The 15,157-nt window shown below is 45.7% G+C and overlaps 1 protein-coding gene across 1 annotated transcript; it reads left to right on the top strand.

Annotated features, from left to right (window-relative positions):
• Positions 1-3,093: 3,093 nt before the first annotated feature.
• On the top strand, positions 3,094-7,891 carry LOC311512160 (immunoglobulin kappa light chain-like). Its single transcript, XM_084613218.1, has 7 exons — positions 3,094-3,160; positions 3,400-3,732; positions 4,470-4,781; positions 5,379-5,501; positions 5,924-5,970; positions 6,846-7,117; positions 7,339-7,891. Exons 1-6 carry the CDS (start codon positions 3,118-3,120, stop codon positions 6,939-6,941), a joined length of 954 nt encoding a protein of 317 aa, XP_084469344.1. The 5' UTR covers positions 3,094-3,117; the 3' UTR covers positions 6,942-7,117; positions 7,339-7,891.
• The last annotated feature ends 7,266 nt before the right edge of the window (positions 7,892-15,157 follow it).

Here is a 15,157-nt window from a genome sequence, read left to right on the forward strand (position 1 = left end):
AGCTCCCCTGATCATCAGCAGGCGCATGCTCCCTTTGCAGTAAGGTTACATGGACGTGCCGTGGGATTGGGAAGGGGAAGGATGGATGCAGGAGGAGCTGGGAGGGATGAGAATCTCTTCCCAGGCCACTGCGGGAGCTGCTACTCCAGTGCTTCTTCTGCAGGCTGCTGCTTTCCCCCATGGGCGAGATTCACAGATCCCCATGCGCCAGCCCCTCTGCGCCATCTAACGAGAACAACACGTTACCGATGACTGGAGCTCTCCTGGTGCCTGAGCCTGCTCGCGCTGCCTGTTTGCATCACAACTTGCTGTTGTTCAAACTGTCATTCGAACTGTTACTCATTAAAAAGGGACGACAATCCTATTAGTGAGGTTTGTGTTGTCTTTATTACCTGTTCAATGCATGAAGCTCAGCTTATTGTGTAATAAGAAAGATGACCTCTTAAATCCCTTGGGCCAGATTCTGCTCTGGTTTGCAGCAGTATAAATCTGGAGGAGCTCTGTTGCAGTCAGTGGAGTTACTCCGGATTTACACCGGTGTCTCTGACAGCAGAATCCGGTCCTTTCTATCCCACTGAGCATCTGTGTTTCTTTTGATGGATGATACAACAAATGTGTTACACAGAACTTGTTGCACGCAGACACCTTCAAACATGACAGATGGTGATCAATTGTTCTTCATTTCCACTAAAGGCAGGACAAGTTATGGGCTTAACCTGCAGCACGGCAGATTTAGGTTAAATGGTAGGAAAAACTTTCTAACTCTCAGGGGAGTTCAGCTCTGGAACTGGCTTCCAAGGGAGGCTGTGGAATCCCCGTCATTGGCAGGTTGAACAAACACCTGTGAGGATGGCCTAGCTTTACTTGTCCAGACCCCCGTGCTGAGGCAGGACCTTGAGGACTTTTCAACTTCTCCTACAGCCTGACATTTCTATGATGCTCTGAATGCCAATAAAAATGAATAACTAAGGGCCTGAATCTGATCTCAGGTTACCCTGAGTGCTGAACCCAACTGGGCTGCAGGAGGGCCCAGATTTCTATTATGACTTCAAACTGAGGTCTTGAATGAAAGTTTAAGCTAGTTATTGCTGAAATAAAATTTAACATAGTCCAAATTTTATATGGTCATAATTGAAAGGAAACATTTCAAAATTATTAAAACAAAACGCTTCCTTTCATCCAAACCCAGAATGATTTTTTTTCCAGGAAAATATTTGAGATTTTGATTATTTCATCCTAGTTCATGACAGGAAAAGTTTTCAATATCTTGAAAATTTGTGTGGGATGGGAAATCCATTTTCTGCCCAGCCCTGGTAATTACATTAGTGTAAAATGTAGCTGTAGTTGGCTATATTGCTCCTTTTCCCTTCCTACCCTAAGCCACTGTGCAGGGCTACTGTGGGGCTGTCAAACAGCTGCCCCACTCCACCCCCACAGTGCATGAAGATATTTCTTTACACAGAATAAGGGCCCAATCCTGCATGGTGCTGAGGCACCTCCTGTGATGTGCTGGGCAGACACAACACTCTGCAAAGTCAAGGGGAATGGTGGGTGCTCAGCTGCTTTTAGGATCAGCGCCTAAGTCCAGTTCCTTAAAGCAATTTACATTGTAAAGCATTGTGTTTGGATCCCTTGAGCAGTAAATAAAGCATTGTGCTGTTGTCAGTCAGTGTTCCTTGGAGGTTTATAACAGGCGCTTTCTTTTATATGGGACTTTGCTGGGCAGACTTTGTGCTTGAATAGCGTTATGATTTCTATGGTCTCATCTGTACTGCCACTGACAACATTCAGCCCCTTAACAGCGAGCCTGGGGACCTGATTCTCATCTGCATTAAGCCCTTTTCCACCATGGTAAAGCACAGGGGCCTGGAAGTGGCTGTCAGTGTAATTTCTGCTCCTCTAAACTCCTCGTTCCATTGGGGCAAAAGGGAAGCTGTGTAATTGTGAGTAATGCCCTTGGGCTAGAAATCAGGCAGAATCTTGGCCGGTCCAGTCGTCCTTCGTCAGGCCAATCTCCTGCTTCCACGTAACACTGCGTCAGTCAGGGACTGCAGGATTTAGCCCGGGTCATGCCCCAACCATGGGAGGGAGGGAGTGAAAGGGAAGGCAGGAAGAAGGTAGATGGTCCCCAGCATTAGAGCATTGCTGGGAAGGGGGTTGTAACCGATCGATCCCCCCTTTGCCAGTGGAGCTGCAGCCAGTCAGTCCAGTCTCAGAAAATGGAGTAGGGTCTAAGGAGACGTGGACAAGTAACCGAGGGAATCTGGCCTTTTCTGAGCCAATGGCTCTATTCGCTAGCCCATGTTGCCCTCTATTGTCAGCTGTTTCAGAAGGGTCACTGATAGATGCACTTTCCTTTTTGTGCAGCCAGACGCAGCTTTTTAACCAGCCCCGTTCAATTTGTTTTTAGCCAGTTTATTGATAGATCCAAGCGGAGGCCCTTAACTTCCATTGACTTCAGTAGGAGTGAGGCTCCTAACCCACCTAGCCATGTTTGAAAATCCCACGAGGCACCTCTCTGCTTTATAGGCACTGAAATACTTTTGACCATCTGGCCCTAAGTCACTGCTGAGAATGGGACTTGTATTCTTGAAAATTGCATTCCACGTTATCTTCTTTCTCAAATGTCAGAGCTTTCAGTGTGATTATTTAAGGTACAATTAAAGTCCTCCAAGACAAGATGCCGAACAATCATTACATATCTGTGTTGTACCACCCAGAAAGATGATACCTTAAACCAAACATGGAAGACTGGGCAGAGACTTACGTTGGGAGTCTCAGAAGACCTTAGTGATTTAGGAGCATTCTCCTTTGAAAGTCAAAGGGACTTGTGCTCTGAAGTCATGGGGATTTGTTTCTATAGATCATCCATATTCTGGATGTTTAAATTTATTCTCAATTATCATAGTACACCCCTGAGCCACTGCAATGCAGAGAAATTCTACAAGATATGCTGTAGCCTCTTTAACCCACCCCTCTAGTATCTATCACCACAGCACACCCTCCTTGGAGGCGTTCCTCACTGGACATAATCAAGACACTGTACCCAGTCACTGCAGCAGTGCACTGGGCATCAGCCTTTGGGCCAGTGTGTCAGGATTTTGTTCTACTTGTTTAATGAAAATGATCTTTGCCGAGTATCTGGTTTTATCTTCCTTAGGTAAAACTTCTGCATTAAGCTTTGGAATTGAGAGAACAGCCTCTTCAGTAGGACACCAGTGTTGACTATGATATGTTTTCAAGCTTTAGCTGCATTTTAATAGCAGGTTATTTTAGCATTTAGGCTGCAGAGCACAGATGTTATCAGATTAAATAAATTCTAGTGCTGAGCTATCCATTCCATCTGTGGCAGTTGGAGACCTGATGGAAACTGACTATAACAATATTTTATTTCTCCAGTGCTGGGAGTGCAGTTATTTCTGCACCAGACTCAGCGGATCCAGTTTGTTGAAGTTAATGACACCGCCAAGATCCACTGTTCTTCCACAAAAGACTTGAAAGGAGGAGGATGGAAGGTGTTTTGGTATTTGAGAAGAGAAGGTGAGAAACCCACCTGCATTAAGCACTGTTTTGATGACCAAAATGTAAGTAAATTTGCTTGCAAACATGAAAGACACAGCTCTACACTGGAAATCAGCACTATCCAAAAGACGGAGTCTGGTATTTACTACTGTGCATATAAATACAGCAGCTACCTGATCTTCGGGAATGGATCCTCGCTGATTGTTGGAGGTAAGGAACCACATAACTTGTTTAAGGAGACTAATAATTGATTAACAACCCATATTTCATGTTCCTATTAACATGAAACAAGATACCATAGCTATTGATGAATGGTTCAAAGGAAAGCATGCTTTAATGCAAACAGTTCAGCTAAACATGAAATACTATGGGTACAGAGGGGATATAATACACATACATTTTATAAGTAAAAATGTTAAAACTTGAAAGTGCCAAAAATAAACTATTGACGTTTCTCTGACTGTTCAGGGCACCCGGGTAGGGAATATTTCTAACCTAAGAGCCTCGACTACATGAAACTATATGTTGAGTTAATGAAATGTTTATAAAAAATTTAAAATTTGCACACAATTTTCCTCCTGGCTAGTGCAGATACGTATTGCTCTACAATCTAGTTAGCGGTAGTGTGGTGATTTACTATTTCCTTCTTTAATAGATGTGTTTCTTGGAATTAATGTCTCAGTGATTGTTGTAGCTACGTTGGTTTCAGGGTATTAGAGACACAAGGTGGGTGAGGTAATAGCTTTTATGGGACCAGCTTCTGTTGGTGAGAGAGACGAGCTTTCGAGCTGGCAAGGAGCTCTGAGTAAATTCCCAGACCTGAAGAAGAGCTCTGTGTAAGCTCAAAAGCTTATCTCTCTCACCAAGAAGTGAGAGAAGTCCTAGTGAAAGACTAACATCTTTAATCAGACTGCAGCTCACTAAATTCTCCACCTTCTTCTGCTCAGACAGTTATACCAAGAACAGCTGGGTGATGCTTCTGGTCCCATTTCCACATGGCAGTCAAGTCACTGGGGCAGCGAATCTGGCCTGTGTGATCCATGGAGTGTCCAGCCCGGTCCATGTTTCCTGGAGTGTTTCTGGGGAGCTGCAGGAACAGGGGCTGACACGCTCACTGAAAGCAAAGGATGGATCTTTAACCCTCATAAATCACATCAGCGTCCCCATGGACACCTGGACCAGTGGGAAGAATTTCACCTGTGAAGTCAAATTCAACTCTTCCGGCAACAGTGTGAAGAAAAGTACCAGATATTCTGCAGGTGAGTGATACTATATTTGAGACCAAGGGAGACTCAGATGTGAAATAGGGGTGAAGTGGCCACAGTCAGAGCTCCTTCTACGTAACTTTCCATCACAGAAAGCTGGAATATTCTATGTCTTAGTTAGAATTTCTCTAGAGAATTTGGGGAAAAGTCACGTGAGACATTACAGGGATCACAAGACAATGTAGCTCTGATCTCGAAGGGGGCTTTCACCCAGACTGTCCATATAAAGCACTGTAAAGAGTTAAGTAATAATAAATACCAGGAGTAAAGGGGAATTCAGAGGCATTTGAGAAGAGAGATGTGTTCCAGTGAGATATGCAAAGTGATGGGGAGGCGATGAGGTGAGGAGAGACCTAGAGGGAGGATTTTGTAGATGGCAAAAGGTCCAGAGAAGATTCTGATTACAGGGGAAAGAATTTGCCTAAGGGAAAGGGGCAACACAGAGGGTGAAAGGTGCTGAAGGCTCCTGTCGCCTCTCTCCTTAGGGGTTAAGGCCTGTGGTGAAATGCGGATCAGGAGGGGAGAGCTGGATGTGGTGGCATCACGACCCTCTTGGCTCAAGTCAGCCACTTACTTGTGTCTGGTTTTTAGCTTCCTCCACAGCCCCTGCCAGCGAGTGCTCACATTACATTGTGCCCCTTGCGGCTGGAGCTGGTCTGCTGCTGCTGGTGGTGTCTCTGAGCCTCGTCTGGACCCTCTGCCCTTCCACACTAGGTAATAAACACAGCCCAGCCCAGCCCAGCTCAGACCATCTCCCTTAGGGAGAAATCCTGCTCCCCTGCTTGCTACTGGGGACTGCAACTGTCCCGTCCAACACACGAACACGCTGCAAATGTCACAACTGCCGGCACTGATCTCCGAATGTTTGTTTTCCGAAACTTGAATGTCCTGTGTCGGGAGAACGGCTTTGTTCTCCGTGACAAAGGGAGCGATGTAGAAAGGCTTCTACTGCCCCTGGCCCAGGCACCTTGTCTATAGTTCACAAAGAGCACTAGCCTGTCTGACGAGCCCCTCTCCATTTACCATCATGGAGGTGCCCTGCGCACCCGCAGCTCGGACGCACCATTAGTCAGTGAACTGCAGCTGGGGGGTGACCGTGGAAGAGGAACTTTGACTGTTGTCTTTGTTTGTTCCAGGATTCCAGCCCAGGGTCTCAGCACCCCCAGCTTCCGAGGAGCCCCAGGTACGGCTCTTTGCAAACTGTCTCTGTCTAAATCAACGTGTGCAGTGTTTGTTGTAGCCGTGTTGGTCCCATATTAGAGAGACAAGGTGGGTGAAGTAATAACTTTTATTGGACCAACTACTCTTTGGTGAGGAAGACACGCTTTCGAGCTTACACAGAGCCCCTCTTCAGGTCAAGAACATGTACTCAGAGTGTCAGTTTCTCTCAGCCATTTCTAGTCCCTCAGTCCAACTTCATAGATTTCATACTTAAACAGATTGATCTTGAAGCGAAGGTGAATGTGAGATCTAGCTGTTGGAGTAGCAGAAGGGGAGCAAGGAGCTTTAATGCTACCTCTGGTACCAGTTTACTGTGGGATAGTGGGCAAGTCACTTCCTGCTCTGTGACTCAGTTTCCCCATGTGCAAAAAATGGATAAGAAGATTAACTGCGCAAGAATGATGAGAACTTTAATGTTCTATTGTTACTGACCATACTCTTTACAGGGTTTTTGTGTGCAGCTGGGAACATTTTTGACATTTTAAAGATAAAGAGCGATAAGAAATTATATTTGTTAGGTGCATGAAGATTTTCCAGTGCAAGGTGCTGTGGGCCTGATCCAAAGCTCCCTGACTTCAATAGGAGACTGTCCATTTATATGGGGTTTGGATCTGGCAAAATATGATCAGCAGGTGAGTTCTTAAAGACAGAATCCAGTGATGGTTTTGAACACACACAATTTAGAGGACAAGCAGGAGAATCCAAGATAAGAGGGAATTTTCCACAAGGCTAAACTCGCTTGTATGTTCAGTTATGTCAAGCTTGATCTCAGCTCTGTCTGATCACCTCCTTCATTTTGCAAGGCGGTGGCTAATTTTTCTAACTGTTGCCAAACAGGGTGGAATCTTATACGCTCATCTGGATTTTGATTCACGGAATCGCAACGGGCGCACGATGCAGCGACCGGCCAGAGGGAAACGTGTAAAACCCTGAACTGTCAAGCGCAGGGAAATCCACACGTGGGAACCGATGGCTGGTTCTCTGCTGATTGGACATAGCAGCTGGAAGTAGCCTCTGTTTGTCTCCGTCTCCTTTCTTTTTGTATTTTTTCTACTTCTCTGTTTAGAATAAAAAGCTCAGAAGATCCCCACAGGGTCCAGCCTCATCAGGTGGGAAATCTCCTTTTGCGGTATAAAGGCATCATGGTGTAGATGACTTTACACATCACTTGTGTATTAGATTGGAAGCTCTTTGGGGCAGGGAGTGTCTCTTTGTCTTATGTTTTGTGCAACGTCTAGCACAGAGAGGCTCTGGTCCATAACTGGGGCTCCTGGGTGCTATGGTAATACAATCATCCTCCTCATCATCATCATCCTCCCTCTCTCTGCAGAGGGACATGGACACAGCTGAACGGCTGCAGCTTCCCTGCACAAAGAGTGAGGCCAGATGGCAGAAGCCGGCAGAGGGGACGTGCAGCCCCTGTCTACGCCACAGCTCCCAACTCCCCTGATCCTCAGCAGGCGCATGCTCCCTTTGCAGTAAGGTTACATGGACGTGCCGTGGGATTGGGAAGGGGAAGGATGGATGCGGGAGCAGCTGGGAGGGATGAGAATCTCTTCCCAGGCCACTGCGGGAGCTGCTACTCCAGTGCTTCCTCTGCAGGCTGCTGCTTTCCCCCATGGGCGAGATTCACAGAGCCCCATGGGCCAGCCCCTCTGCGCCATCTAATGAGAACAACACGTTATCGGTGACTGGAGCTCTCCTAGGCCCTGAGCCTGCACGCGCTGCCTGTTTACATCACAACTTGTTGTTCAAGCTGTCATTCGAACTGTCACTCATTAAAAACAGACGGCAACCCCACTAGTGATGTTTGTTTTGCCTCTTTTACCTGTTCAATGCATCAATCTCACTTTATTGTGTAATAAGAACGGTGACCTCTTAAATTCTTTGGGCCCAATTCTGCTCTGGTTTACAGCAGTGTAAATCTGTAGGAGCTCTGTTGCAGTCACTGGAGTTACTCCAAATTCATTCCGGTGTCTCTGAGAGCAGAATCTGGCCCTTTCTATCTAACTTAGCATCTGCGTTTCTTTTGGTGGATGCTACAGCCAATGTGTTACACAGAACCGATGCAGTGAGCTGTAGCTCATGAAAGCTTATGCCTAAATAAACTGGTTAGTCTCTAATGTGACACAAGTCCTCCTGTTCTTTTGGCGAATACAGACTAACACGGCTGCTCCTCTGAAACGGAACGTCTTGCACGCACACCTTCAAAATATGGTGGATGGTGATCATTTCCACTAAAGGCAGGACAAGTTGTGGGCTTAATCTGCCGCAAGGGAGATTTAGGTTAAATGGTAGGAAAAACTTTCTAACTCTCAGGGGAGTTCAGCTCTGGAACTGGCTTCCAAGGGAGGTTGTGGAATCCCCGTCACTGGCGGTTTGAAAGAACAGGTTGAACAAACACCTGTCAGGCATGGCCTAGCTTTACTTGTCCAGACCCCTGTGCTGAGGCAGGACCTTGATGACTTGTCAACTTCCCCTACAGCCTGACATGTCTATGATTCTCTGAGTGCCGATAAAAAATGAATGGCTAAGGGCCTGAATCTGATTTCCGGTTACTCTGAGGACTGAACCTAACAGAGCTGCAGGAGGGCCCTGATTCCCAATGAGCCTTCATATTGAGGACTTGAATGAATGGTGACTTGAAGTCACTGAGGATGCTTTCAGCAAGATGAGAGCAGCTGGCTCTGGTTCCTTGGCCAACTTCCCATTTGGGTTATTACGAGAGATGGTCAGGTCTTTAGAGGGACCATTTCTTTGTCAGAAAACTCCTATTTGTTGAAATGGAGATTTTTTTTCCCATGGGAAAAGGGTCAGCTTTGATGAATGTTTTGACTTCACAAAAAGTTTCAGAATTGAAAAATGAACCATTCTGGTTCTCCAGTTCAAAATGACGCCATGCTTAGAAGTTTAAGCTAGTTATTGATTCAATAAAATGTAACCTGGTCAAAATTTCATATGGTGAAAATTGAAAGGAAACATTTCAAAATTCTTAAAACAAAATGCTTCCTTTCATCCAAACCGATGATGATTTTTGGTTCCAGGAAAATTTTTGAGATTTTGATTATTCTATCCTAGTTAGTGAGAGGAAAAGTTTTCAGTATCTTGAAAATTTGTGTGGGGTGGGAAATCCATTTTCTGCCTAGCCCTGGTAATTACATTCATGTAAAATTGCTCGTGTCGCTGCAGTTGCCTACATTGCACCTTTCCACTTCCTGCCCTAAGGCACTGCACAGGGCTGCTGTGGGGCTGTCAAACAGCTGCCCCGCTCCACCCTCACCGTGCATGAAGAGATTTTTATACACAGTGTAAAAGCCCAATCCTGCAAGGTGCTGATGCATTGACTGTGATGTGCTGGGCAGACACAACACTCTGCAAAGTCAAGGGGAATGGTGGGTGCTCGGCTGCTTTTAGGTTCAGTGCCTAAGTCCAGTTTCTTAAAGCAATTTACATTGTAAAGCATTGTGTTGGGATCCCTCGAGCAGTAAGTAAAGCATTGTGCTGTTGTCAATCAGTGTTCCTGGGAGGTTTATAACAGGCGCTTTCTTTTATAAGGGATTTTGCTGGGCAGCCACTGTGCTTGAATAACGTTATGATTTCTATGGTCTCATCTGTACTGCCACTGACAACATTCAGCCCCTTAACAGCGAGCCTGGGGACCTGATTCTCGTCTGCATTAAGCCCTTTTCCACCATGGTAACGTACAGGGGCTTGGAAGTGGGTGTCATTGTAATTTCTGCTCCTCTAAACTCCTCGTTCCATTGGGGCAAAGGGGAAGCTGTGTAATTGTGAGTAATGCCCTTGGGCTAGAAATCAGGCAGAATCTTGGCCAGTCCAGTCGTCCTTCGTCAGGCCAAACTCCTGCTTCCACGTAACGTTGCCTCAGTCAGGGACTGCAGGATTTAGCCCGGGTCATGCCCCAACCATGGGAGGGAGGGAGTGAAAGGGAAGGCAGGAAGAAGGTAGATGGTCCCCAGCATTAGAGTGTTGCCTGGAAGGAGGTTGTAACAGATCGATCCCCACTTTGCCAGGGGAGCTGCAGCCAGTCAGTCCAGTCTCAGAACATGGAGTAGGGTCTAAGGAGACGTGGACAAGTAACCGAGGGAATCTGGTCTTTTCTGAGCCAATGGCTCTATTCGCTAGCCCATGTTGCCCTCTATTGTCAGCTGTTTCAGAAGGGTCACTGATAGATGCACTTTCCTTTTTGTGCATCCAGACGCAGCTTTTTAACCAGCCCCGTTCAGTTTGGTTTTAGCCAGTTTATTGCTAGATCCAAGCAGAGGCTCTTAACTTCCATTGACTTCAGTAGGAGTGAGGCTCCTAACCCACCTAGACATGTTTGAAAATCCCGCGAGGCACCTCTCTGCTTTATAGGCACTGAAATACTTTTGACCATCTGGCCCTAAGTCACTGTTGAGAATGGGACTTGTACTCTTGAAAATTGCATTCCACGTTGTCTTCTTTCTCAAATGTCAGAGCTTTCAGTGTGATTATTTAAGGTACAATTAAAGTCCTCCAAGACAAGATGCCGAACAATCATTACATATCTGTGTTGTACCACCCAGAAAGATGATACCTTAAACCAAACATGGAAGACTGGGCAGAGACTTACATTGGGAGTCTCAGAAGACCTTAGTTGATTTAGCAGCATTCTCCTTTGAAAGTCAAAGGGACTTGTGCTCTGAAGTCATGGGGATTTGTTTCTATAGATCATCCATATTCTGGATGTTTAAATTTATTCTCAATTATCATAGTACACCCCTGAGCCACTGCAATGCAGAGAAATTCTACAAGATATGCTGTAGCCTCTTTAACCCACCCCTCTAGTATCTATCACCACAGCACACCCTCCTTGGAGGCGTTCCTCACTGGACATAATCAAGACACTGTACCCAGTCACTGCAGCAGTGCACTGGGCATCAGCCTTTGGGCCAGTGTGTCAGGATTTTGTTCTACTTGTTTAATGAAAATGATCTTTGCCGAGTATCTGGTTTTATCTTCCTTAGGTAAAACTTCTGCATTAAGCTTTGGAATTGAGAGAACAGCCTCTTCAGTAGGACACCAGTGTTGACTATGATATGTTTTCAAGCTTTAGCTGCATTTTAATAGCAGGTTATTTTAGCATTTAGGCTGCAGAGCACAGATGTTATCAGATTAAATAAATTCTAGTGCTGAGCTATCCATTCCATCTGTGGCAGTTGGAGACCTGATGGAAACTGACTATAACAATATTTTATTTCTCCAGTGCTGGGAGTGCAGTTATTTCTGCACCAGACTCAGCGGATCCAGTTTGTTGAAGTTAATGACACCGCCAAGATCCACTGTTCTTCCACAGAAGACTTGAAAGGAGGAGGATGGAAGGTGTTTTGGTATTTGAGAAGAGAAGGTGAGAAACCCACCTGCATTAAGCACTGTTTTGATGACCAAAATGTAAGTAAATTTGTTTGCAAACATGAAAGACACAGCTCTACACTGGAAATCAGCACTATCCAAAAGACGGAGTCTGGTATTTACTACTGTGCATATAAATACAGCAGCTACCTGATCTTCGGGAATGGATCCTCGCTGATTGTTGGAGGTAAGGAACCACATAACTTGTTTAAGGAGACTAATAATTGATTAACAACCCATATTTCATGTTCCTATTAACATGAAACAAGATACCATAGCTATTGATGAACGGTTCAAAGGAAAGCATGCTTTAATGCAAACAGTTCAGCTAAACATGAAATACTATGGGTACAGAGGGGATATAATACACATACATTTTATAAGTAAAAATGTTAAAACTTGAAAGTGCCAAAAATAAACTATTGACGTTTCTCTGACTGTTCAGGGCACCCAGGTAGGGAATATTTCTAACCTAAGAGCCTCGACTACATGAAACTATATGTTGAGTTAATGAAATTTTTATAAAAAATTTAAAATTTGCACACAATTTTCCTCCTGGCTAGTGCAGATACGTATTGCTCTACAATCTAGTTAGCGGTAGTGTGGTGATTTACTATTTCCTTCTTTAATAGATGTGTTTCTTGGAATTAATGTCTTAGTTAGAATTTCTCTAGAGAATTTGGAGAAAGGTGAATTGAGACCTTACAGGGACCACAAGACAAAGTAGCTCTGATCTCTAGGGCAGCTTTCACCCAGATTGTACATATGAATCCCTGTAGAGAGCTAAATAATAATAAATACCAGGAGTAAAGGGGAATTGAGAGGTATTTGAGAAGAGAGATGTTTTCCAAAAACAGATTTCATAGTGGAAGCTGAGTTAGTCTGTATCAGCAAAAGCAACGAGGAGTCCTTGTGGCACCTTAGAGACTAACAAATGTATTTGGGCATAAGCTTTCATGGGCTAGAACCCACTTCATCAGATGCATGGAGTGGAAAATACAGGAGCAGGTATAAATACATGAAAAGATGGGAGTTGCCTTACCAAGTGTGAGGTCAGTCTAACGAGACAATTCACTTAGCAGCAGGACACCAAGGGAGGAAAAATAACTTTTGAAGCGGTAGTGACAGTGGCCCATTTCAGACTATTTCCCCAATACTAATTTCCCCCTACTCTTACTCACACCTTCTTGTCAACTGTCTGTTTATTTGTTTTTTCCACAGCCCCTGCCAGCAAGTGCTCACATTACATTGTGCCCCTTGCGGCTGGAGCTGGTCTGCTGCTGCTGGTGGTGTCTCTGAGCCTCGTCTGGACCCTCTGCCCTTCCACGCTAGGTAATAAACACAGCCCAGCCCAGACACTCCCCCACTGAGAGAAATCCTGCTCCCCTGCTTGCTACTGGGGACTGCAACTGTCCCGTCCAACACATGAACACGCTGCAAATATCACAACTGCCAGCACTGATCTCCGAATGTTTGTTTTCTGAAACTTGAATTTCCTGTGTCAGGAGAACGGCTTTTTCTCCGTGACCGAGGGAGCAATGTAGCTTCTACTGCCCATGGCCGAGGCGCCTTGTCTGTAGTTCACAAAGAGCACTAGCCTTTCCGATGAGCCCCTCTCATTGTGCCGTGCATGGTGGTGCACTGCGCACCCACCGCTCGGACGCACCATTAGCCAGTAAGTACAGCTGGGGGAGTGACCGTGGAAGAGGAACTTTGACTGTTGTCTTTGTTTGTTCCAGGATTCCAGCCCAGGGTCTCAGCACCCCCAGCTTCCGAGGAGCCCCAGGTACGGCTCTTTGCAAACTATCTGTGTCTAAATCAATGTGTCTGTCTTAGACATTTCTAATCCATCAGCTTCATATATTTGGCACTTAAACTGATTGATCTGGAAGGAGGAGGTGAAAGTGAGATCTAGCTGTTGGAGTAGCAGGAAGGGAGGTCCGAGTCTTATTGTGAGCTTTAATACTAGCTACTGATAATGGGCAAGTCACTTACTACTATGACTCAGTTTCCCCATGTGTAAAAAGTGGATAACTAGACTTACTGTACAAGGATGATGGGAAGTTGGATGTTTTATTGGTTCTGACTGTACCCTTTACAGGGTTTTTGTGCAGCTGGGAACATTTTTGGCACTTAAAAGATAAAGAGCTATAACAAATTATATTTGTAAGGCACATGAAGATTTTCCAGTGACAGGTGCCGTGGGCCTGATTCAAAGCTCAGTGACCTCATAGGAGACATGGGGTTTGGATCTGGCAAAATAGTATCAACAGGTGAGTTCTTAAAGTCAGAATCCAGGGCTGGTTTCCATTCTGAGAACACGCACCGTTTATAGGACAAGCAGGAGAATCAGAGATGAGAGGGAATTTTTAATCAGGCTAAACTCACTTAGATGTTCAGTTCTGTCTCAGCTTGTGTCCCTTCATTTTACAAGAAGGGGGCTAATTTTACTAAATGTCGCCAAACAGGGTGAAATCTTACACGCTCATCTGGATTGCGATTCACGGAATCGCAACGGGCGCACAATGCAGCGATCGGTCAGAGGGAAACGTGTAAAACCCTGAACTCTCTGGTGCAGGGGAATCCACACGTGGGAACTGATGGCTGGTTCTCTGCTGATTGGAAGTAGCAGCTGGAAGAAGGCTCTGTCTGTCTCAGTCTCCTTTCTTTTTGTATTTTCTCCCCTTCTCTGTTTCGAAATAAAAGGTCAGAAGACCCCCACAGAGTCCAGCCTCATCAGGTGGGAAATCTCCTTTTTCGGATATAAAGGCATCATGGTGTAGATGATTTTACACGTCACTTGTGTATTAGATTGGAAGCTCTTTGGGGCAGGGACTGTCTCTTTGTTCTGTGTTTTGTGCAGTGCCTAGCACAACTGGGGCTCCTGGATGCTATGGTAACACAATAATTGTCATCATCATCATGATCCCCCACGTGCAGAGGGACCCAGGCACAGCTGAACGGCTGCAGCTTCCCTGCAGAGAGTGAGGCCAGATGGCAGGAGCCTGCAGAGGGGACGTGCAGCCCCTGTATACGCCACAGCTCCCAGCTTCCCTGATCCTTAGCAGGCACATGGTCCCTTTGCAGTAACGTTACATGGGCGTGCAATGGGATTGTGAAGGGGAAGGATGGATGCGGGAGGAGCTGAGAGGGATGAGAATTTCTCCCCAGGCCAGTGCGGGAGCTGCTATTCCAGGGCTGCCTCTGCAGGCTGCTGCTTCCCCCTCATGAGCAAGATTCACAGGCCCCCATGCACCAGCCCCTCTGCACCATCTAACGATAAGAACACGTTATCGATGACTGGAGCTCTCCTAGGCCCTGAGCCTGCACGCTCTGCCTGTTTACATCACAACTTGTTGTTTTTCAAGCTGTCATTCTGTCTCTCATTAAAAAGGGATGGCAACCCCACTAGTGATTTGTGTGTGTTGCCTTTTTTACCTGCTCAATGCATCAAGCTCAGCTTATTGTGTAATAAGAACGGTGACCTCTTAAATTCCTTGGGCCAGAGTCTGCTCTGGTTTGCAGCAGTGTAAACCTGGAGGAGCTCTGTTATAGTCAGTGGAGTTACTCTGGATTTACACCAGTGTCTCTGGAAGCAGCATCTGGCCCTTTTTAATCCCACTTAGCCTCTGTGTTTCTTTTGATGGATGATACAACAAATGTGTTACACACCACTTGTTCCACACACATCTTGGAATAGGGTAAGGGCTGTTTTGAAGAGGATGGTGATCAATTGTTCTCCATGCCCAAGGGAAGAT

The sequence above is a fragment of the Lepidochelys olivacea genome, assembly GCF_965140295.1.
Source record: "Lepidochelys olivacea isolate rLepOli2 genome assembly, chromosome: 24".
NCBI classification, from domain to species: Eukaryota; Metazoa; Chordata; order Testudines; family Cheloniidae; genus Lepidochelys; species Lepidochelys olivacea.

What these genes read in the sequence shown, in the direction of transcription:
- LOC311512160 (XM_084613218.1), top strand. Translation starts at nt 3,118, where the DNA reads ATGAAAATGATCTTTGCCGAGTATCTGGTTTTATCTTCCTTAG. An exon ending in TCTGGTTTTATCTTCCTTAG is followed by an intron (nt 3,161 to 3,399) that starts GTAAAACTTCTG and finishes TTATTTCTCCAG; the next exon opens with TGCTGGGAGTGCAGTTATTT. An exon ending in ATCCTCGCTGATTGTTGGAG is followed by an intron (nt 3,733 to 4,469) that starts GTAAGGAACCAC and finishes TCTTCTGCTCAG; the next exon opens with ACAGTTATACCAAGAACAGC.